Consider the following 25,404-nt stretch of genomic DNA (forward strand, 5'->3'; position numbering starts at 1 on the left):
TCCGCTCCACATTTCCAGTCCCAACACATGTTATAAAAGCGTCTGCTGCCAGAGCAGAGGAGTAATGCTCCCTCCACAGGAAAGGCCTTTCCTCCTGAGCTGCCAGAAGCTCTTATATTATTAACTACTGCTTCCTGTCTAGCTCTGCCTCTGCAGCTCAACAGAGTGACCAGGGCCTGTCCAGTAACACATAGGTCTGTGACGACACCAGTATCGCTATTTTTTTCCATGGCAAAAATGAAAACACGAAGCAGACCAAACTTTGGTCCTTTAAAAAACGACATCTCCCGAGTGGCGCAGTGGTCTAAGGCACTGCATCGCAGTGCTAGCTGTGCCACTAGAGATCCTGGTTGGAATCCAGGCTCTGTTGTAGCCGGCCGCGACCGGGAGACCCATGGGGTGGTGCACAATTGGTCCAGGGTAGGGGAGGGAATGGCCGGCAGGGATGTAGCTCAGTTGGTAGAGCATGGCGTTTGCAACGCCAGGGTTGTGGGTTTGATTCCCACGGGGAGCCAGTGTGAAAAAATAATAATGTATGCACTCACTAACTGTAAGTCGCTCTGGATAAGAGCATCTGCTCAATGACTAAAATATTGTGTGCTATAGCTTGGAAAATACATTAATGTGGCTCTGGACAACATTTTAGTCATTTAGCAGACGCTCTTATCCAGAGCGACTTACAGTTAGTGAGTGCATACATTATTTTTTTATTTTTCATACTGGCCTCCCGTGGGAATCGAACCCACAACCCTGGCGTTGCAAACGCCATGCTCTACCAACTGAGCTACATCCCTGCCGGCCATTCCCTCCCCTACCCTGGACCAATTGTGCACCACCCCATGGGTCTCCCGGTCGCGGCCGGCTACAACAGAGCCTGGATTCCAACCAGGATCTCTAGTGGCACAGCTAGCACTGCGATGCAGTGCCTTAGACCATTGCGCCACTGGGGATGTTTGTTTCCAACATTAGGGCTGTTTTCCTCAATAAGTTAAATCTGCTTTGTGCTTTGTTTTCTTGCCACGATACTAACGAATATTGCGATACTGGTATCGTCCCACCATTATAACACAGCGGGATAGTAAATCTATGCTCATTAAAAACCAAGGAAAGATTAAAGGACTACTTTCTTGTTTATTAACTACAACTACAATTGCCTTACCTTCATAACTTGCTACATTTGCACACACTGTATATATATTTTCTGTTGTATTTTTGACTTTATGTTTTGTTTTACCCCATATGTAACTCTGTGTTGTTGTTTTAATCGCACTGCTTTGCTTTATCTTGGCCAGGTCGCAGTTGTAAATGAGAACTTGTTCTCAACTGGCTTATCTGGTTAAATAAAGGTGAAAAAAAAAAAAAAAAAAAAATGTCATGTTTATGATGTGATTTATAGATGTGTAATGTATGCTTTATGTATAGTTCATGTAAATTGTTACCTTTGGTTTAGTCATGTATTGTTTCATGGTGAGAGTGTGCAGGGTTGGTGCTGCAGCTGAGGTTAGTGCCAACCGAACAGACTAAGGAGGGAGAACCCTGTTAACCACGGTAACAGGGGCGGGTCAAGTAGTGTAATGCTAGGGTGGGACCTAGCACAGACATTTTACATTTACATTTTAGTAATTTAGCAGACACTCTTATCCAGAGCGACTTACAGTTAGTGAATGCATACATGTTTCTTTATTTATTATTATTTTTTTTTTTTTTCATACTGGTCCCCTGTGGGAAACGAACCCACATCCCTGCCAGCCAAACCCTCCCCTACCTTGGACGACGCTGGACCAATTGTGCGCCGCCCATGGGTCTCCCGGTTGCGGCCGGCTGCGACAGAGCCTGGACTCGAACCAGGATCTCTAGTGGCACAGCTAGCACTGCGATGCAGTGCCTTAGACCAGTGCGCCACTCGGGAGTCACCAGACCTAAAACTAGTCACAGGAAACGGAACAGCAACAACACAACTATGTAAACAACTATTTAAAGCGGCCTTCCTAGACCCTAGTCTTGTCCTGATGCCAACCCTGCTGTTAGCCCTGGTGTTAGCCCTGCTGTTAGCCCTGGTGTTAGCCCTGGTGTTAGCCCTGCTGTTAGCCCTGGTGATAGCCCTGCTGTTAGCCCTGCTGTTAGCCCTGGTGTTAGCCCTGGTGATAGCCCTGGTGTTAGCCCTGCTGTTAGCCCTGGTGATAGCCCTGGTGATAGCCCTGGTGTTAGCCCTGGTGTTAGCCCTGGTGTTAGCCCTGCTGTTAGCCCTGCTGTTAGCCCTGGTGTTAGCCCTGCTGTTAGCCCTGCTGTTAGCCCTGGTGATAGCCCTGGTGATAGCCCTGGTGTTAGCCCTGGTGATAGCCCTGGTGTTAGCCCTGCTGTTAGCCCTGGTGATAGCCCTGCTGTTAGCCCTGGTGATAGCCCTGGTGATAGCCCTGGTGTTAGCCCTGGTGATAGCCCTGCTGTTAGCCCTGGTGATAGCCCTGCTGTTAGCCCTGCTGTTAGCCCTGGTGTTAGCCCTGGTGATAGCCCTGGTGTTAGCCCTGCTGTTAGCCCTGGTGATAGCCCTGGTGATAGCCCTGGTGTTAGCCCTGGTGTTAGCCCTGGTGATAGCCCTGGTGATAGCCCTGGTGTTAGCCCTGCTGTTAGCCCTGGTGATAGCCCTGGTGATAGCCCTGGTGTTAGCCCTGCTGTTAGCCCTGCTGTTAGCCCTGGTGATAGCCCTGGTGTTAGCCCTGCTGTTAGCCCTGGTGATAGCCCTGCTGTTAGCCCTGGTGATAGCCCTGGTGTTAGCCCTGGTGTTAGCCCTGCTGTTAGCCCTGGTGTTAGCCCTGCTGTTAGCCCTGGTGATAGCCCTGGTGTTAGCCCTGGTGTTAGCCCTGCTGTTAGCCCTGGTGTTAGCCCTGCTGTTAGCCCTGCTGTTAGCCCTGGTGATAGCCCTGGTGATAGCCCTGGTGATAGCCCTGGTGTTAGCCCTGGTGATAGCCCTGGTGTTAGCCCTGGTGTTAGCCCTGGTGTTAGCCCTAGCTGAAGACCATTTGGGTCCACCCGGGCCTCTCCCATGCAGTCACAGCTTCAACTATATTAAAACCATTAAGGCCATACTACTGGCATCAATGACCTCTTCTTGGAAACAGCATTAGGAGGTTAACCATAGCTAACAATCCCAAGAATGGGCCTCCCACTGGGCTCTTATTCCTAGAGCTACCATATCCTGTAGGCGTCTCAAGATCTGCCTGTACGGTTAACTGTGTAGTCCCTGTCTATCAACCTTAACAGGACTTAATAATACTATAATAAGCACCCAATGGTGATTTTGTGATAAGTCTTGTTCCTCCACAACAATACCAGGAACCTACAGTACAGCCACCTATTGCAGTGTTTCCCAACCCTTTCCTTGATTACCTCCAACCAGTTCCACGTATTTGATCTAGTCCAGTACGAGCACGCCTGATTCAACACAGTCAACTGATCATCAAGCTCTTGAGGCTAGTATCAGGTGTCCTGCTAGTACTGGAATAGATTCAATGTGAGACTGGCAGTGGCTGAGGTCTGAGGGGTTTTAAAAAGGTCCAATGCAGCCTTTTCTATCTCAAAATCAAATCATTTCTGGGTAATAATTAAGTACCTTACTGTGATTGTTTTCAATTAAAATGATCAAAAATAGCTTCTTAGCAAAGAGCAATTTCTCAAGCAAGAATTTTGCTAGGACTGTCTGGGAGTGGAAAGCTGAAAACAAGCTATTGGTGGAAAGGTTTGGAAGTCTTTCTTACTGGTCTATTAACCAATTTACCACCTGGTGATGTCACCAGGCAGGCCAAAACTCCATCCCACCAAAACAGGCTGAAATGTCAGGCGGTCTTTTCAAACAGCTCTTACACTATAAGGGCATTATCATAATTTTCACAATTTCACAGTATTATTCCAACCTCATAGTGTGGAAGTATATATACAACACAGGAAAATCCTGTTTTTGACTACACTGGGCCTTTAAGGAGAGGTCTGGGGATCACTTCCTATTCCAGATTAGGACCATAACTCCACATCTATCCCTGACGGCTAAACTGGGTGTTTCCTCTGTAGAAATAAAACTCTTGATGGTTTCCGGTAGAGTACCATTACCATTCCTGGTCCTCCTGGCAATGAAACTTTAAACAGCACCGCTAACAGGGATTAGCATCCACTTTTACACCTGACAGTTAGTAATCCAGCGTCACAAAGCCACACTAAACCGGCGCTATCCATGCTAATGGAGGGCTATTTAAAGACACATAGCACACTGTGACTGTCGCTTTCCTCCCCATGCAACCTGTAACCCCAACCCATACCTAACGTTACCTAACACCTCTTCCTTAACACGTGCTGGGAGATGCCTCTGCTGGAGCGGGGTGGATCTCTAGCTAGCTAGTATAGCATAGTCTCAGCTCTACCGAATAGATAGATATGCTACATAAATAAATAACATGGCAGACCCATGGGGCGGCGCACAATTTGCCCAGCGTCATCCAGGGTAGGGGAGGGAATGGCCGGCAGGGATGTAGCTCAGTTGGTAGAGCATGGCGTTTGCAACGCCAGGGTTGTGGGTTCGATTCCCACGGGGGGCCAGTATAAAAAATAAAAAATAAAATGTATGCACTCACTAACTGTAAGTCGCTCTGGATAAGAGCGTCTGCCAAATGACTAAAATGTAAAATGTAGTGAACTTTGAAGGGAATACATAGCCTCACACTCTGTTGCTCAGATGCAATACATTTAATAATAACCAACATTTTGACAGCAAGAGGCCTTCATCAGGTTTCAGGTTTTACTAGTCGTATGTACGGGATACATTTACATTTACATTTTAGTCATTTAGCAGACGCTCTTATCCAGAGCGACTTACAGTTAGTGAATACATATTTTTTTATACTGGCCCCCCGTGGGAATCGAACCCACAACCCTGGCGTTGCAAACGCCATGCTCTATCAACTGAGCTACATCCCTGCCGGCCATTCCCTCCCCTACCCTGGACGACGCTGGGCCAATTGTGCGCCGCCCATGAGTCTCCCGGTCGCGGCCGGCTGCGACAGAGCCTGGATTCGAACCAGGATCTCTAGTGGCACAGTTAGCACTGCGATGCAGTGCCTTAGACCACTGCGCCACTCAGGAGTTGTACACATGGTATACACCATCCAACGAAATGTTTACTTGCAGGTTCCTTCTCCACAATGCAACAACAATAAGAAATAATAAAATATAAGAATACGAACATAAAGTAAATGGCTCAATAGAATAGAATAAACAATTTAGCATAAGTATAATACAGGAAGGCACAATGTATCATCCAATATTTACACATGTTTTGAGGAAGGGAGAATTGGGGGGCAAGCATTTAAATTGGTGGATGGCATACACCCAGTAGAGAAGAGGAAGGAAGGAAGGAAGGAAGGAAGGAAGGAAGGAAGGAAGGAAGGAAGGAAGGAAGGAAGGAAGGAAGGAAGGAAGGAAGGAAGGAAGGAAGGAAGGAAGGAAGGAAGGAAGGAAGGAAGGAAGGAAGGAAGGAAGGAAGGAAGGAAGGAAGGAAGGAAGGAAGGAAGGGACGGGTGGATCACAAAGTCAGTGGAGGCTGTAGGACGTGTCTGATAACCTATAGCTTTTGTACGTATTTAACATCTCATCAGTCACTGTCAAGGGACTGGGGAAGTGAAGAGCTTTGACTGGGGTGAACTGGAACAGTTGGTGTTGATGAACATTTAGAAAGTGTCACATCATGTGACCCGTCCAGAGGTAATGATGAGGGACCAAGAGTAACACCATTATGATACACTGATTAAGACCGACACAGAGCACATGATGGATGTACAGGCTTTATCTCACAAAACACACACAAAAACACACTAAATCGCTATCTATAGGGTTGGTTTAAATCATTATATTGAAAACACTGTCAGAACTCAGTATGAATGAGAGTCAGAATGGCCAGGCCAATCATTACCTGGTCAGTGATTGTGTTGTGTTGAATGTCAGTATCAGAGAATCAGGGGTCCTATCCATGTTCAAACATCATGGGGTTTTACTGATGGGTGTTCCACCCGACTCAATGCTGCCGTCATGAGACAATGCTGTTCCTGCCCCATCCAGTCCTCTGATGTGGACTCCGGAATAGGTGCCAAAGAAATTACTAGAACAGGAACATTTCCTCAGACCACGGAACATTGACTTGAATGGGAATAACCGTTCTAGGACTTCTATTTCTATGGCAGAAGTCAAGCCAACAACCTAACAGCCTCGACTGGCGACCAGAGATGACCAGGGGTGACCGACGGTACAGACACACAGGGAGGATCAGAGCCAGAGCCAACCGATGGTTAACGACATGCTTCTGCTATAAAAAGGAAACTAGTGTAGCTGCATACACTATCACCAATACAATACATTTATTAACAACCACCATTTCGACAGCAAGCTGCCTTCATCAGGGTTTCTATACCAGTATAGAGGGCAACGTCAGAGTACTGATGGCAAGAGGGGAGGCAGACGGTCTGGGTGTTCAAATTACCCAACACACTGGGCTAACTAGGCCTGAATGATGCCATTACTCATGCTACGGCAATTCATTACACTTTACGGCCTGTTAGTCTGACAGTCTATAAACATGCTATGAACATAAAACTATCATGCTTAAATAAAGGTAGATGAGTAGGAATATTGTCAAAATCAATAGAAAGATAAATAGAAGATAAATCCATAGAAACAGAATGACTTATTACACTAGATTATATTTCTACGGATAAATCACTGTTAGAAATAGAGAATGAATCTTTAAAATAGCTAATGGATTATGAAGATGAGAAGGAACCCAACGGAGCAGGCAGATTAAATGGATTAAATGAATCTTGCGTTTACAGAATGCATAAATAACACTCTCTTCATCACCGCAGACTGATTATGTCATCAAAATAAAGGGCCATACATGCATTTAAAAACGACCCATGTAATGTAATGTGTGTTTTCAACACAGGGTGACTGTGATAGATCAATCTGTCCACAGCATGTACACATGAACTAACGCAGCTACCTCTGGTTGAAAAGGGTCTTCCAACGCAACGCAATGTGAGCGGCCGGCCACGCATATACATGCTACAGCAGAACACACCATGATTACCGTGTGTGTGTGTGTGTGTCGCACCATACAAATAGAATTTATACAAGCTAGCCAGCTGGCCCATAAGCCCTTCTGCACAATAAAACCAAATAATCTTTATGACGGGAAGGGAAGTAGGGGAGAGAGAAAACACAGCGCGTTCAATTAGCTGGACCATTGTGTTGTCATGGTAATAATAATAATAATAATATGCCATTTAGCAGACGCTTTTATCCAAAGCGACTTACAGTCATGCGTGCATACATTTTTTTTGTGTATGGGTGGTCCCGGGGATCGAACCCACTACCTTGGCGTTACAAGCGCCGTGCTCTACCAGCTGAGCTACAGAGGACCACGTGGTAGAAAGAGAGCGAGACGTTCTCCTCGGTGGCTGTGCCCTTCCCACTGAATGACACGCAAGATCACTGGAATGCATGGACTCAAAATAGCAGGGCAGCTTATGACATTTGAAGCTGCCAAACACACACACACACACTGACAAACACAGTGACACACACACACACACACACACTGACAAACACAGTGACACACACACACACTGACAAACACAGTGACACACACACACTGACAAACACAGTGACACACAGTGACAAACACACACAGATAACACAGCTAGCAGATGAGACACCGTAGAGGAGGATACATAAATAGAGAATCAATTAAAATGTGTCTTACCTTCCATCATGATTGCAGATTTGCATTCCTCTATCTCCAAGGAGCCTGGAAAGAACACAGGAGGGGGGAGAAGCCCCTGGTTAGCAAATTATATGGATAAACTAGAGCACAGAGACTAACCTAGCGCTACGGCTAACACACAGCCTCCAACACCCCCACACGTCGTCTGTCAACTGGCCCAGGGTCCATGCACCGCGGCTGGGCAGAGAGGTGGGGCTGGCTGGGCTCTGTGCCGATCGGTAGCCCGAGAGAGGCAGGGGCTGGGGCTTAGGCCATTGATGCTGCTACTAACCTACACAATCAGCTGAGGACGCTGAGGAAGGGGGAAAAAAAGCTATTCTGAAAAAATGTGGAAAAATAGGGGTTAGAGGGGGAGGGATGGAGGGGGGAGGGGGGCAGAGCGAGAGAGAAAGAGGGAACGATGCTTGCTGAGGTCACAGCTGCTCTCAGCCAATCCCTGAGGTTCTCTGCAGAGTCACATGGCATTTAGCTTGCATCCTCTGACAGCCTGGCCCTACTAGTAGCCTCTCTCCCTCCCTCCCTCACACACGCATGCACACACACCTTCTCACCCACATACACAGGCATGTTAACGCATAGAGAACACACACCCCTCCCCTGCCTGCCTTGTGACGCTGAAGTGTGTAGACTCTGCCGGGTGATGAATTAGATTAATGATTTGCTCGTTAACAGAATAACGAGCAGGTTGAAATGAATTAACAGCCCATGTTGAGGACACACTCCCCAACACACTCACCCCCTGATCCTGTTACAGAATAAATGTATTTCCCCTCCTAGCTGCTATATTACTTTTTCTGTAGGTTGACTGTATTTTAAAATCTCTATTTTCACAGTGCTCTGCCTTCTCTCTGCCTTTTCTAGATCGCTGTTTTTGCTAAGCCTGCTGGCTCAGTATGACTGCTCTCCCGCTCTCTATCTGTATTTTAAAATCTCTATTTTCACAGTGCTCTGCCTTCTCTCTGCCTTTTCTAGATCGCTGTTTTTGCTAAGCCTGCTGGCTCAGTATGACTGCTCTCCCGCTCTCTATCCCACCCTCCCACCCTCCCTGTGTGTACCACTACTCTCAGCCTGCCGCCAGCGAGAATGGAGGAGGGAGAGAGGGAGCGAGAAAGGGAGGGAGGGAGGGGAGAGAAAGAGAGAGGTGTGTGTGTGTGTGCATGGAGGCTGGTGATTGATTTTACATGAGGGGGTGGGTGGGAGCCAGAGTAAAGGATGACCACAAACACTTCAGCTCCACTACACGCGTCGCGTTGCCATCAGTGTCGTGTCAATGTGATGTTCTACCTGCTTCACAGAGTGAGTTGTTTTGAGAGCGGAGGAGCAGAGGGGAAGAGCGTCTTTATTCTATTTCTCCCTACTGTACTATAACATATTCATCCATCAATAGCTTTGGTCCAGTATTTTGCAAGTACTAATTCAACTGTTGCTTGTGGTTGTACTAAATTATCCTCTAATTACACAAGTTGATTTTGTTTACATTGTGAAAATAGTCAATGTAGCTAGCTAGCTAGAGTTTCTGTTAGCTAGTAGCTTCTTGACTTCATAAATCTTAGTAAAATAACCAGTGGTGTCTAGTGGAGGGCATATGCAACCAAGATCAACATTATTTCTCATTAATTCAATACACAAGATAGAATGAACGCGAAATCGTCAGCCATCGAGAATTGAACCTTGGCGATTCTTGAGCTTGGATGCTGCAATTGGACGTGACGCAATGCGAGCGCAACACGGACAGTATAACAGCTTTCATTGATTTCAAAGGAAGCATTCCCTCAAGTGTAACAGGACCGTAACGGATCAAAAACAAAGAGAGAAAGAGAGAGAGATGGAGGAGAAAGAGAGAGATGGGGGAGAAAGAGAGAGATGGGGAGAAAGAGAGAAATGGGGGAGAAAGAGAGAGATGGGAGAAAGAGAGAGATGGGGGAGATAGATAGAGATGGGGAGAAATAGAGAGATTGGGGAGAAAGAGAGAAATGGGGGAGGAAGAGAGAGAGAAGGGGGAGAATAGAGAGAGAGAAGGGGGAGAGGGAGAGAGAGAAGGGGGAGAGGGAGAGAGAGGATGTTTATGTTTCTGGCTGTGGAGCAGAGACTGAGCTGCAGGACAGACTGACAATTAGACTAGCACTGCTGAGGCCTCCATAACAACAGAGCTACTCTTGTAATACAACAAATGATTGCAGCTGCAGAATATACTAAATCTATAAACGATTAGGATTTAAAGACAGATGTAAGATAGGTTTCTTAAACAGGAAAACATAATGAGAGACACATGTTTTCACTCTTTAAATTGAGCCAGCCCTGTGTTTCCTCATGCACAATGCATTCTCCCCATTCATGCTCAGGCCCATGTGAAAGGTCCATGCCTCCCTGTCACTCTCCCTTTCTGTCTCTCTCCCTCTCTCCCTCTTCTTCTCTCCTCTCCTCTCTTTTCCTCCCTTGCCCCTTCATTGCTTGCTCCTCTCCCCTCTCTCCCCCTCATTAAGCCACGGCATGCTCCCTCCCTTTGTATACTTAACAGCCAGCAGATGCTTCCTGAGAGGAGTCCCCTGCTTTATCTGTCGCTCCCTCCCCCCTCGCTCTGCCAGACAAGGTCGCTTCTCTCCTCCACTGCCCCCCAGTGCTCACAGGAGATTAAGCCGCCAGCCGGTGAAAAGTGAGGAAAAGGGGGAGGGAGGGAAGGGAGAATTTGCTAAATAAAGCCTGCAGCTCTAAGCCGTGTTTTGATTCTGGATACATTTTACATTTAAGTCATTTAGCAGACGCTCTTATCCAGAGTGACTTACAGGAGCAATTATGGTTAAGTGCCTTGCTCAAGGGCACATCGACAGATTTTTTACCTAGTCAGTTCGGGGATTAGAACCAGTGACCTTTCGGTTACTGGCACAACACTCTTAACCACTAAGCTACCTGCCGCCCCATAGTGGCATAGAGAGAAGAGATGAGACGGCAGAGTTCACTATGAGAAAACTGGACACTTACAACCAGCAGCAAGGGGTTGGGAAACTGGCACCTTTCCCAACAGGGACTACTACAACATGAGAGGGGCAAGGAGGCCACAAGACAAAGAAACACAGGGAATCAGGAGGACACGCAAGACAACCGATCGAGAGAGGGAAGGAAGGAGAGACGAGAAGAGAGAAAAGAGGTGATGGGAGGAGAGGAGAGAACAGGAAAGCAGAGGAGTGTAATAGATATCTCCATAGAGTATTTAGAGCGGAAGGCTACCATTCCCTGAGCTCTACTCCAGTGTTCCAGCCATAGAAATACAATTACTAGAATGGACAAAACTCCTCAGAGCATGGCAGTTTCACTGCACCCCCATGGGTGCAGTCTCATCCTGTGTCTGTTGACAGGGCTGTGGAGGAGATTTACACTGGTTAACAGAGAGGACTGTGGAATCACTGTTACAATAACAGCCTACAGCAAGCATGCTTATTGACAAATGCTAACTCCGGCCCAGGAGAGCTACGGTCCAGGGTATGCAGGCTTTTGTTCCAGCCCAGCTCTAACACACCTGATTCAACCAATGATGGTCTAAATTGAAGACTGTGATTAATTAATTAGTTGAATCAGGTGATTTGTTATGTTATTTTTTTTTTTTTTTTTTTATTATTCAGGGGAGCCCAATTGACACCAGGGTCAAATTCACAATGGTGCCCTGAGTACAAAACATTTCACAATCAAGAAAATGAACATTCCAAATAAAACAAGAATAATAATACAAAACTAAAAAAAGACAAGGTACAATTACAATACTATAATTTCAACAATCAATCGAAACAACTGCAATCCTCAATGAATTCATTTAACACCAGAGTCCTAAAAAGACAAGGTACAATTACAATACTACAATTTCAACAATCAATCGAAACAACTGCAATCCTCAATGAATTCATTTAACACCAGAGTCCTAAAATGCACTAGCGGCAGAAGGGAATCAAGATGCAAGGATTTTTGCAGGTTATTCCAACAATGGGGGGCACTAAAACTAAAGGAGGATTTACCTAAATTGGTCGAGAGAGACCAGAGGCACCTCAAGAGTTAACCAACCCTGCGAACAGGTTTGGTAGCGTAATCTTTTATACTTTAGTTAGAGCTGGGCTGGTACAAAAGCCTCCATGTGCTGTCTAGCAATAGACAGATAATGGTATCTCCCATAAGTTCAGATGGGTACCAGCACTCTGCTCAACTACAGTACAGTCCGATAGCCAGTAAGAGGAGCTCTGAACACAGCCAGGCCAGAAAACACACAGACAGGGAGAGAATGATAACGAGAGAGAGGGGGAGAGAAATGACTTAGAAAAGGAAATAAAAGACAGATATGAAGAGAGACAAAGCAGAGAGAGAAGAAGACTGGGTGACATTTGCCCTCTGTTTCCTCACCTCATCTACCGCTTTCTAGTGCAGCTCTACCCTCTCTGGGACCTGGCTGTGTGACAGTGACAAACTGTATTAGCTCCTGACCCGTTTCTACTGCAGCTAGACTAGAGGATCCTTTAAGGACAGCAGCAAATCACAGGGAAACTGTTCTGTTACCTCTCTACCTCTAGTGGGTAAGAGCGTTGGGCCAGTAACCCGAAAGGTTGCAGGTTCGAATCCTAGGTGAAACATCTGTCGATGTGCCCTTGAGCAAGGCACTTAACCCTAATTGCTCGTGTATTTCGCTCTGGATAAGAGTGTGTGCTAAATGACTACAATGTAAAAATGTACACTGAACAAAAATATAAATGCAACATGCAACAATTTCAAAGATTTTACTGAGTTTACAGTTCATATAAGGAAATCAGTCAATTGAAATAAATAAATTAGGCCCTAATCTATGGATTTCACATGACTGGGAATACAGATATGCCTTTGTTGGTCACAGATACCTTTAAAAAAGTTAGTGGCGTGGATCTGGAAACCAGTTAGTATCTGGTGTGACGACGATTTGACTCATGCAGCGCAACACATCTCCTTCGCATAGAGTTGATCAGGCTGTTGATTGTTGCCTGTGGAATGTTGTCCCCCTCCTCTTCAATGGCTGTGTGAAGTTGCTGGATATTGGCGGGAACTGGAACATGCTGTTGTACACGTTGATCCAGAGCATCCCAAACTTGCTCAATAGGTGACATGTCTGGTAAGTATGAAGGCCATGGAAGAACTGGGGCATTTTCAGCTTCCATGAATTGTTTACAGATCCTTGCGACATGGGGCCATGCATTATCATGCTGTAACATGAGGTGATAGCTGCAGATGAATGGCTCAACATTGGGCCTCAGGATCTCATCACGTTATCTCTGTGCATTCAAATTGCCCTAGATAAAATGCAATTGTGTTCGTTGTCCGTAGCTTATGCCTGCCCGTACCGTAACCCTACCACCACCATGGGGCACTCTGTTCACAACGTTGACATCAGCAAACCGCTTGCCCACATGACGCCATACACGCTGTCTGCCATCTGCCCGGTACAATTGTACCAGGGATTCATCTGTGAAGAGCACACTTCTCCAGCGTGCCAGTGTCCATCGAAGGTGAGCATTTGCCCACTGAAGTCAGTTACGACGCTGAACTGCAATCAGGTCAAGACCCTGGTGATGACGACAAGCACGCAGATGAGCTTCGCTGAGATGTTTAAGATAGTTTGTGCAGAAATTCTTTGGTTGTGCAAACCCACAGTTTCATCAACTGTACGGGTGGCTGGTCTCTGACAATCTCGCAGGTGAAGAAGCCGGATGTGGAGGTCCTGGGCTGGCATGGTTACAAGTGGTCTGTGGTTGTGAGGCCAGTTGGACGTACTACCAAATTCTCTATAACTACGTTGGAGGCAGCTTAGAGAAAGGAACATTACATTGTCATTTTAGAGTGGCCTTTTAATGTCCCCAGCACAAGGTGCACCTGTGTAATGATCATGCTGTTTAATCAACTTGTTGATATGCCACACCTGTCAGGTGTATGGATTATCTTGGCAAAGCAGAAATACTTACTAACACATTTGTGCACTTTTTGTGCATATGGAAAATGTCTGTTATCTTTACATGGTGCATTTATATTTTTGTTCAGTGTAAACCTCTCTGTGAGGCCTCTCTGCACCAAACACCACACACTCAACTCACAGAGTAACAGGTACACATGGAGGGGCATGTATACATACGCACACGAACACAGACAACACAACTACAGAACACACACACACTTGTGGGCGGCAGGTAGCTTAGTGGTTAAGAGCGTTGTGCCAGTAACCGAAAGGTCGCTGGTTCTAATCCCCGAGCCGACTAGGTAAAAAATCTGTCGATGTGCCTTTAAGCAAGGCACTTAACCCTAATTGCTCCTGTAAGTCGCTCTGGATAAGAGCGTCTGCTAAATGACTAAAATGTAAATGTAAGCACCACAAAGTGCAGTACTGTAATACACCTATACACAGGAAGTTGACAGATAGGTGAGGAAAGAGAGAGGTGCTCATACCTGCAACAATGCGAAACCAGCCAATACACAGCTCTTCAGCCATCTACAGCAATCTCCATCTCCACAGGCGGATGGAGGGATGGAAGGACGAAGGGATGAAAAGATGTATGGAGAAGAGAGACAGATGTCAGGGAGTCTGTGAGGAGAGAAAGAAAGAGAGGGACCAGTTGCATTAGAGGAGGAGTGATGACGACTGACTGAGCGCCTGGCTGAGAAGACACACACACGCACAGAAGGACCTGTGGAGAATGGTAATGTTCTGTAGAAGTGCTGTCTGGGCCACTCAGTCAGTGAAGGTGGCTATGCCCCTGTCCTCTCTGTCTCCACCTGCCACCCACTGTCTTCCCCTATCTTCCATCCATATACAAACAACCTGAGTGTACCTGACCTGTATAGAACACAGCCAGATAGTGTCATTGGCAAACTGGGCCAATGGCACTAACCCCTTTCAGCCTGGGAGGAGGAGAGAGATAAAGGTGAGAACAGGGAAAATTTGTCAAATTAGTAGAGAAATAGCCTTAAATACAATTAAAGAGCAACTGAACGTAATAAGCAACTTCTCCTTTTGAAAATGGCCTACGTGGCATCGATATGAGTCAGAAACATTAATTCTAGTGTCATAATTGACTACATTGTGTAAATAGGATATTTTTTGTCATAATGTCAGTCCAGAAAAAAATATGTCATGGAATAAAGGGTACGTAACAGTTTTCCTTGGGTTGGGTATATTTCAATCCAGCCCACATGCCCACAGCTGGCAGCACCCAAGTAATAATCAATTTGGAGCGCAGCTGCACAGGACCGGATCGTAATGCCCATGGTCAATTTGGTTTGATATTGGATATCCCTATGGGCAAGTTAGGGACCATCGGTAAATTACACAATGTAGATCGCTCCGGCCGGCTGAAGCTAATTGGCTAAATAAATTGGCTAGCTTACTAGCTAGTCTAGGCTACTTTCCAGACCCAAGACCTGGTTAGACTGTTTCAAGTTATCTAGAAGGGTGAGTGACTAACTTTGTACTGTTTTGGCAGAGTGAAAGTACAAACGCTTCCATATTCGAACACACACACAGGCACGAGACACCCACATTCATCCTAATAAGGAGAATTGAAACCGAGGATAAATCAGGAAGTTCAGCCCTCTTTAACAGTCTTTCATTTACATATGCAGAAAATAAAACTGTACCATAAAAAGGATGTAAAGACAAACTTTCTGCATATCAGTGCCATATGCATCTGCTGCCCACTGCTGGTTATATTGTAACAGTGCAGCTCTCTCTCCCATAACACTGGCCTTGTAAACTCATCACTCTGATTATAACACTTGGCAGAAGTGTTGAGATGCATTTTAAATGCCACTGTTATGCAATGGTTTACCACCCTTAGATGTCAGGGGTCACATAATGTTAAATAGACAAGTTGGTCTAAAACAGATCAAATTACTTACCACATCACAATTCAACTGTAAGTCACTCTGGATAAGAGCGTCTGCTAAATGACTAAAATGTAATCCTAATGGCAGAAACAAATAAAGCAATAGATTGCACAATATCAGCGGCTAATATTATTTATTTATTTTTTATGTCGACAGACGGACATATTAAAATGCATCAGGACACAGTTGTTCTAAGCCTAGACTACCCAGTATCAGCAGGCCTGATCTGATATGGTCTCCATCAAACCAGTATAGCTGTGATTGGATTATGAGTCCTGATGGCCCTACATCTATTACACACCTATAACTCATATATAAAACATGACTGCTGGCTGGGTCAACTGATTCTCAATCCCAAAATACTGAATGACCTATCCTTCCAGTCATGCATCGCCCTCTCAACTCCCGAGCACTGAGAATGATGTCATTGATATCAGTATATCAGAGCGGAGCCTGCTGCTGCAGTGTCATCTCGTCTCGATGCGTCTCCCTTTCCTCCTCCACTTTCAGCCGAGCTCGACAGCTTGTCCTCGACATTTACATCTGAAGTAGGCTTAATTCATGATACAGTAGTTCTTAATTGGCAGATGTTCCTCCCACAGGTTTGACACTGGAACACGGTGGGGGGATTTTCCATTTCAAATGCAGGAGAATTGAAAGAAAAAGAAAGAATAGGCTGCCAAGACATCCCCCTCATCCTCTCCCTCTCTCGCTCCCTTTATCTCTTTCTCTCTCTTTGACCTACTTTGACCCCCTTTTTCTTCCTATCCATCTGTAGCAGCAGAGGGCAGTCTTGCACATGGCACATCATTCCTCCATAAAGCCTCTCTAGATGCCTTCACATCCCTTGTTGACAACAACATCAGCAGCATAATAAATAAATAATAATAATAATATATACAGTACCAGTCAAAAGTTTGGATACACCTACTCATTCCAGGGTTTTTCTTTATTTTTACTATTTTCTACATTGTAGAATAATAGTGAAGACATCAAAACTATGAAATAACACATATGGAATCAAGTAGTAACCAGAAAAGTGTTAAACAAATCAAAATATATTGTATATTTTATACCACCCTTTGCCTTGATGACAGCTTTGCACAGCTTTCTCCAAGCTAGACGCCACAGCGGAGTTCTGGTAGATCCCACTACACAAAGACTCAGCCCCACTCACCACTTTCATAACACCTTTTGGAAAATATCGTTTCAACAGACTCCCCTTTGAAATATCCTCAGCGCCACAGCACTTCCAGAGACGCCTCACACAGATGCTGGATGGACTGTCAGGAACCGTATGCCATGCAATTTCCCACCACCATGCTAGAGTGGCAATATTGCCAGTGGTGTAAAGTACTTAAGTAAAAATACTTGAAAGTACTACTTAAGTATTTTTTTTTTTATCTGTACTTTACTTCACTATTTATATTTTTGACAACTTTGACTTTTACTTCACTACATTCCTAAAGAAAATTATGTACTTTTTACACCATACATTTTCCCTGACACCCAAAAGTTCTCGTTACATTTTGAATGCTTAGCAGGACAGGAAGATGGTCTAATTCACACACTTATCAAGAGAACATCCCTGGTCATCCCTACTACCTCTGATCTGGCGGACTCAGTAAACACATGCTTTGTTTGTAAATTATGTTGGAGCGTGCCCTTTTTTTTGGTTACTACATGATTCCATATGTGTTAATTCATAGTTTTGATGTCTTCACTATTATTCTACAACGTAGAAAATAGTAAAAATAAAGAAAAACCCTTGAATGAGTAGGTGTGTCCAAACTTTTGACTGGTACTGTATATACAATATTTGTAGCCATACATGATTTAATGAAAATCAGTAAACATACACCTTTAATAACAGACTCATGAACACAATCATGCAATAGGCTACAGCTGGCTTCACCCGTGCTTCACAGCTTCCCTGGGAAACTTGATGTATTGTAGCCTCACACGAACGAAAGAGTAGCAGAGGAGTTCACTTCTGCTGCAGTGTTTGTGGTAAAATATTCTGCGTTGTGTCAGCGCTTCAGGTGGAGGGAGGGTTGACGTGACTACCCTTTGTTTTCTTTGTACCCCTCTGTCAATATAAATTAAATTAAATTAAATGTTGATTAAAATACTAAACAATAGAATGTTGATGGTTTAATACATGCCAAAGATGGTAAGATGACCTTTCTTCTGAGGGGTTGGCGGGACTTTTAAATACATTACTGCAATCATGATGGTTGCAAGAAATAAAAGTACAGTCTTTGTCGCCGGCAATACCTTTCAGACATAAAGAAAAGTTAGCAAAAAAAAAACAGAGATTCACCACACCACAGCTCTCTCTGGAAAAAAAAAGAGAGCCTCGCAGAGCCAGAGTCTAACACAAAGCAACCGGAGAACACTGTCATTGCAGCAGATCATACATAATACAGTTGAAGTTGGAAGTTTACATACACTTAGGTTGGAGTCATTACAACTCATTTTTCAACCACTCCACAAATTTCTTGTAAACAAACTATAGTTTTGGCAAGTCGGTTAGGACATCTACTTTGTGCATGACACAAGTAATTTTTCCAACAATTGTTTACAGACATATTATTTCACTTCTAATTCACTGCATCACAATTCCACTGGGTCAGAAGTTTACATACACTAAGTTGACTGTGCCTTTAAACAGCTTGGAAAATTGGCTTTAGAAGCTTCTGATAGGCTAATTGACATCATTTGAGTCAATTGGAGGTGTACCTGTGGATGTATTTCAAGGCCTACCTTCAAACTCAGTGCCTCTTTGCTTGACATCATGGGAAAATAAAAATAAATCAGCCAAGACCTCAAAAAACAATTTGTAGACCTCCACAAGTCTGGTTCATCTTTGGGAGCAAATTCCAAACGCATGAAGGTACCACATTCATCTGTACAAACAATAGTATGCAAGTATAAACACCATGGGACCATGCAGCCGTCATACCGCTCAGGAAGGAGACGCGTTCTGTCTCCTAGAGATGAACGTACATTGGTGCGAAAAGTGCAAATCAATCCCAGAACAACAGCAAAGGACCTCGTGAAGACGCTGGAGGAAACAGGTACAAAAGTATCTATATCCACAGTAAAAATAGTTCTATATCGACATAACCTGAAAGGCCCCTCAGCAAGGAAGAAGCCACTGCTCCAAAACCGGCATAAAAAAGACAGACTACGGTTTACAACTGCACATGGGGGCAAAGATCGTACTTTCTGGAGAAATTTCCTCTGTAAACTTCTGATTTCAACTGTTTATTACACAGTACCAGTCAAAAGTTTGGACACACCTACTCATTCCAGGGTTTTTCTTAATTTTTACAATTTTCTACATTGTTGAATAATAGTGAAGACATCAACACTATGAAATAACATATACGGAATCATGTAGTAACCAAAAAAGTGTTAAACAAATCAAAATATATTTTATATTTGAAATTCTTCAAATAGCCACCCTTTGCCTTGATGACAGCTTTGCACACTCTTGGCATTCTCTCAACCAGCTTCACCTGGAATGCTTTTCCAACAGTCTTGAAGGAGTTCCCACATATGCTGAGCACTTGTTGGCTGATTTCCTTCTCCATCACTCTCCTTCTTGGTAAAATAGCCCTTACACAGCCTGGAGGTGTGTTGGGTCATTGTCCTGTTGAAAAACAAATTATAGTCCCACTAAGCCCAAACCAGATTGGATGGCCTATCGCTGCAGAACGCTGTGGTAGCCATGCTGGTTAAGTGTGCCTTGAATTCTAAATAAATCACAGACAGTGTCACCAGCAAAGCACCCCTACCCCATTACACCTCCTCCTCCGTGCTTTACGGTGGGAAATACACATGCGGAGATCATCCGTTTACCCACACCGCGTCTCACAAAGAACCAAAAATCAACAATTTGGACAAATTTCCACCGGTCTGATGTCCATTGCTCGTGTTTCTTGGCCCAAGCAGGTCTCTTCTTCTTATTGGTGTCCTTTAGTAGTGGTTTCTTTGCAGCAATAGAACCATGAAGGCCTGATTCACACAGCCCTCTCTGAACAGTTGATGTTGAGATGTGTCTGTTACTTGAACTCTGTGAAACATTTATTTGGGCTGCAATTTCTGAGGCTGGTAACTTTAATGAACTTATCCTCTGCAGCAGAGGTAAATCTGGGTCTTCCATTCCTGTGGCGGTCCTGATGAGAGCCCGTTTCATCATAGTGCTTGATGGTTTTTGCGACTGCACTTGAAGAAACTTGAAAAGTTCTTGAAATTTTTCGTATTGACTTACCTTCATGTCTTAAAGTAATGATGGACAGTCATTTTCTTTGCTTATTTGAGCTGTTCTTGCCATAATATGGACTTGGTCTTTTACCAAATAGGGCATCTTCTACCTTGTCACAACACAATTGATTGGCTCAAATGCATTAAGAAGGAAAGAAATTCCACAAATTAACTTTTAACAAAGCACACCTGTTAATTGAAATGCATTCCAGGTGACTACCTCATGAAGCTGGTTGAGAGAATGCCAAAAGTGTGCAAAGCTGTCATCAAGGCAAAGTGTGGCTATTTGAAGAATCTCAAATATAAAATATATTTTGATTTGTTTAACACTTTTTTGGTTACCACATGATTCCATAGGTGTTATTTCATCGTTTTGATGTCTTCACTATTATTCTACAATGTAAAAAATAGTAAAAATAAAGAAAAATCCTAGAATGAGTAGGTGTGTCCAAACTTTTGACTGGTAGTGTATATATATTTATACTCTGGACTCTGACATTTTTCGTCTTAATATTTATATATTTCTAAATTTCATTCTTTTACTTTTAGATGTGTGTGTATTGTTGTGAATTGTTAGATACTACTGCACTGTTGGAGCTAGGAACACAAGCATTTCGCTACACCCACAATAACATCTGCTAAATATGTGTAAGCGACCACATTTGATTTGATTGATAACTTCTTCTGTGTGCGATTTTAAAATAAATCGGTTCAAGGACATACATCTGGAGTATCAGAAGCAATTATTGGTACCATGATTGTCTTAAAATATATATATTTACACGAAGATTGCAATTTTCCATTTACTATAATGGGGGATCTTGTTTTCTGCTAACAACGCTTTGATCCTCCTTGGCTTCAATGAGGGGGGGCAGTCGTTCTCCCCTGGCTAAACCCCACCAGCAACACACCAATGAAACGTCAGCATACCAACAACCAAGAAGTGGATGCTAATTACCCTAAAAGGCCCGGATGCCCCCACCCTTACTCCCAGTCTCTCCCTCTCCAGTGGGCAGGGCAGAGAGTGAGCTGTGTCTGGGGTGTCATTAGGTCACTGTGGGCGAGACAGACAGAGAGAGTACAGAGGACATGGCTGGCCGAGCAGCACGTAGGCACATGGACACAGACCCACCTTATCACCGCCCGGCTGACTGACAGGCTGGCCCTCGCATGGCCTGGTGGAATGTTGTTTTAGTTTGAGTCCGCTGCTGCCTAATCAGCATCCCTCATCACCAGGGCTGGGGGAGGGGGAGTGCAGATCGCCATGGCAACGTACAGGAAGAGCCACATGGCTGCCGGTCAGGACTGAGACTGAGACGTGGCCAGGGGAGCTGAGAGGACTTCCCTTTCAGAGGACATCAGGACACAGTGACTCAGGGGCAACGACTCACTGGTGGCATTGGTGGTGTATCTTCCTGCAAAACATGGGCCAGGGGAGCTGAGAGGACTTCCCTTTCAATGAATTAATTTTAAGAATTTATCTGCAGTGTATGTGTGTTAGCTAGCTAGTCAGTCAGTTTTAGAAGAATGATTCCATAAAAGTGTTTAATTAACTGCCAATATGCCAACATTCCATTTAAACAATGCAGTCAAACCACAGCCATACACTGGCTTAAATCAGTTGATGATAAGACTTAGACCAGTTGTAAATGCAACAGGTACTAATATTGTATCATATAATAGCACTCACAGCTTTCCAAGAAAACAAAAATTGATACATTCGTGGACTGTTTACATAAATTTTAGAGACTATTTATACAGAAAATTGGTATAAAAACCCATATAAACTGTGTTTATAATTACAGTGCATTCGGAAAGTATTCAGACCCCTTGATTTTCTTCCACATTTTGTTACATTACAGCCCTATTCTAAAATGGATTAAAATGTTTTTCCCCCCCCCCTCATCAATCTAGACACAATACCCCATAATGACAAAGCAAAAACAGGTTTTTAGAAATGTTTGCAAATGTATAAAAAAAAATAAAAAAAATGAAATATCACATTTACATAAGTATTCAGACCCTTTACTCAATACTTTGTTGAAGCACATTTGGCAGCGATTACAGCCTCAAGGCTTCTTGGGTATGACGCTACAAGTTTGGCACACCTGTATTTGGGGAGTTTCTCCCATTCTTCTCTGCATATCCTCTCAAGCTCTGTCAGGTTGGATGGGGAGCGTCTCTGCACAGCTATTTTCAGGTCACTCCAGAGATGTTCGATCGGGTTCAAGTCCGGGCCATGGCTGGGCCACTCAAGGACATTCAGATGCTGCCACCACCATGCTTCACTGTAGGGATGGTGCCAGGTTTCCTCCAGACGTGACGCTTGGCATTCAGGTCAAATAATTCAATTTTGGTTTCATCAGACCAGAGAATCTTGTTTCTCATGGTCTGAGAGTCTCCAAGCAGGCTGTCATGTGCCTTTTACTGAGGAGGGCTTCCGTCTGGCCACTCTACCATAATGGCCTGATTGGTGGAGTGCTGCAGAGATGGTTGTCCTTCTGGAAGGTTCTCCCATCTCCACAGAGGAACTCTAGAGCTCTGTCAGAGTGACATCGGGTTCTTGGTTACCTCCCTGACCAAGGCCCTTCTCCACCGATTGCTCAGTTTGGTTGGGCGGTCAGCTCTAGGAAGAGTCTTGGTGGTTCTACACTTTTTCCATTTATGAATGATGGAGCCCACTGTGTTCTTGGGGACCTTCAATACTGCAGAAATGTTTTTCTACCCTTCCCCAGATCTGTGCCTCGACACAATCCTGTCTCTGAGCACTACGGACATTCCTTCGACCGGATTGGTTTTTGCTCTGACATGCACTGTCAACTGTGGGACCTTATATAGGTCCCACAGTAGACAGGTGTGTGCTTATCCAAATCATGTCCAATCAATTGAATTTACCACAGGTGGCCTCCAACCAAGTTGTAGAGACATCTCAAGGATGATAATTGGAAACAGGATGCACCGGAGTTCAATTTCGAGTCTCATAGCAAGGGGTCTGTATAAAAAATAAATAAAATGTATGCACTCAATAACTGTAAGTCGCTCTGGATAAGAGCGTCTGCTAAATGACTAAAATGTAAATGTAATGGGTCTGAATACTTATGTAAATGTGATATCTTTTTTTTTTTTGTATACATTTACCAACATTTCTAAAAACCTGTTTTTTCGCTTTGTCATTATGGGGTATTGTGTGTAGATTGATAAGGATATTTTTTTATTTAATCCATTTTAGAACAAGGATGTAACGTAACAAAATGTGGAAAATGTCAAGGGGTCTGAATACTTTCCGAATGCACTGTATATTACAATATTTTAGGCTGACAATAATTCTATTACTCCATTTCTGATTTTTATCACATGCCTTACTTTAATTTTTCTGAATAAGAAGAATATGCCTCTACTGCCATTCATTCCAATTAGACTGGTTTGGACTTCTCTCTGACCAATATGGCTGCCATTTTCAACCCATTCTGGAACTTTAATGGTTTATGACATAGCCCCTCTAGTAACTTAGCAGGATCTCAATGTATTATTGCAGGGGCGATATAGTACTAACACTACATTAAGTATATCCCTCTCACCTCAGGCCCTAGCTAACAGCCACTCTGTCCACTGAGACTAGTAGGACCAGTTCAGTTCAGTAGTGAATGTGATGATGGTGTCTGTCTTCTCAGTTCACCCTCAGGCCTGTTCTCTCTCTGACCCACAGTTTAACACACACACAGTGGAAAATATGAGTTCATCACCAGTGTGTGTGACGCTCCGCTGGTCTGGTCTGAACTAATGAATTGATGTCAACACCAACCCAATGTGTTCCTCTTACTCAGAACCAATTAGCATGTCAACACCAACCCAATGTGTTCCTCTTACTCAGAACCAATTAGCATGTCAACACCAACCCAATGTGTTCCTCTTACTCAGAACCAATTAGCATGTCAACACCAACCCAATGTGTTCCTCTTACTCAGAACCAATTAGCATGTCAACACCAACCCAATGTGTTCCTCTTACTCAGAACCAATTAGCATGTCAACACCAACCCAATGTGTTCCTCTTACTCAGAACCAATTAGCATTTCAACAGGAGCTAGGGCTGTATAAACACACAGCAATAATCACTCCACTCAGATCCCATCTATAAACATGATTATACAACACACTGACTGCTCTGATGTGCTAGTTCCCTCAATGCCCTAGGACTAGGCTGACTGGGATTTCAAAATGGAGTCAGAGTGGAGACTAGCACTTGGGGACTTTCAAAGGAGTTTAGAAAGTGCTAAAAGTATGGAAGTAATGGCTCTTTGTGGGGCTAGAGAGTGTGTAATGTTTTTCAACCATAGCAGGCCATCACCACCAGGCTAAAAGTAGAAAGCTACAACAGCTCTAAGCATAATGAAATCATAAAGTAAATGGTGTTACAGGAATGATACATTAACAATCCTTACTTTCATAACCATACAGTGAGGGAAAAAAGTATTTGATCCCCTGCTGATTTTGTATGTTTGCCCACTGACAAAGAAATGATCAGTCTATAATTTTAATGGTAGGTTTACTTGAACAGTGAGAGACAGAATAACAACAAAAAAATCCAGAAAAACGCATGTAAAACATTTTATAAATTGATTTGCATTTTAATGAGGGAAATAAGTATTTGACCCCTCTGCAAAACATGACTTAGTACTTGGTGGCAAAACCCTTGTTGGCAATCACAGAGGTCAGACGTTTCTTGTAGTTGGCCACCAGGTTTGCACACATCTCAGGAGGGATTTTGTTCCACTCCTCTTTGCAGATCTTCTCCAAGTCATTAAGGTTTCGAGCCTGACGTTTGGCAACTCGAACCTTCAGCTCCCTCCACAGATTTTCTATGGGATTAAGGTCTGGAGACTGGCTAGGCCACTCCAGGACCTTAATGTGCTTCTTCTTGAGCCACTCCTTTGTTGCCTTGGCCGTGTGTTTTGGGTCATTGTCATGTTGGAATACCCATCCACGACCCATTTTCAATGCCCTGGCTGAGGGAAGGAGGTTCTCACCCAAGATTTGACGGTACATGGCCCCGTCCATCGTCCCTTTGATGCGGTGAAGTTGTCCTGTCCCCTTAGCAGAAAAACACCCCCAAAGCATAATGTTTCCACCTCCATGTTTGACGGTGGGGATGGTATTCTTGGGGTCATAGGCAGCATTCCTCCTCCTCCAAACACGGCGAGTTGAGTTGATGCCAAATAGCTCAATTTTGGTCTCATCTGACCACAACACTTTCACCCAGTTCTCCTCTGAATCGTTCAGATGTTCATTGGCAAACTTCAGATGGGCATGTATATGCGCTTTCTTGAGCAGGGGGACCTTGTGGGCACTGCAGGATTTCAGTCCTTCACGGCGTAGTGTGTTACCAATTGTTTTCTTGGTGACTATGGTCCCAGCTGTCTTGAGATCATTGAC

At 44.2% G+C, this 25,404-nt stretch overlaps 1 protein-coding gene across 1 annotated transcript in view; it reads right to left on the bottom strand.

Annotated features, from left to right (window-relative positions):
* Positions 1-14,306, bottom strand: part of sgip1a (SH3GL interacting endocytic adaptor 1a) — a gene marked incomplete at both ends in the record, with an annotated part of 74,899 nt that extends 60,593 nt beyond the window's left edge. Inside the window, 2 exons of the mRNA XM_084164118.1 lie at positions 7,799-7,843; positions 14,264-14,306. Of these exons, the coding sequence (XP_084020244.1) occupies positions 7,799-7,843; positions 14,264-14,306 (88 nt within the window). The remainder of the gene's footprint in view (positions 1-7,798; positions 7,844-14,263) is intronic.
* Positions 14,307-25,404: the final 11,098 nt, after the last annotated feature.

The sequence above is a fragment of the Coregonus lavaretus genome, assembly GCF_964263955.1.
Source record: "Coregonus lavaretus genome assembly, chromosome: 6".
In the NCBI taxonomy this organism is placed as follows: domain Eukaryota; kingdom Metazoa; phylum Chordata; class Actinopteri; order Salmoniformes; family Salmonidae; genus Coregonus; species Coregonus lavaretus.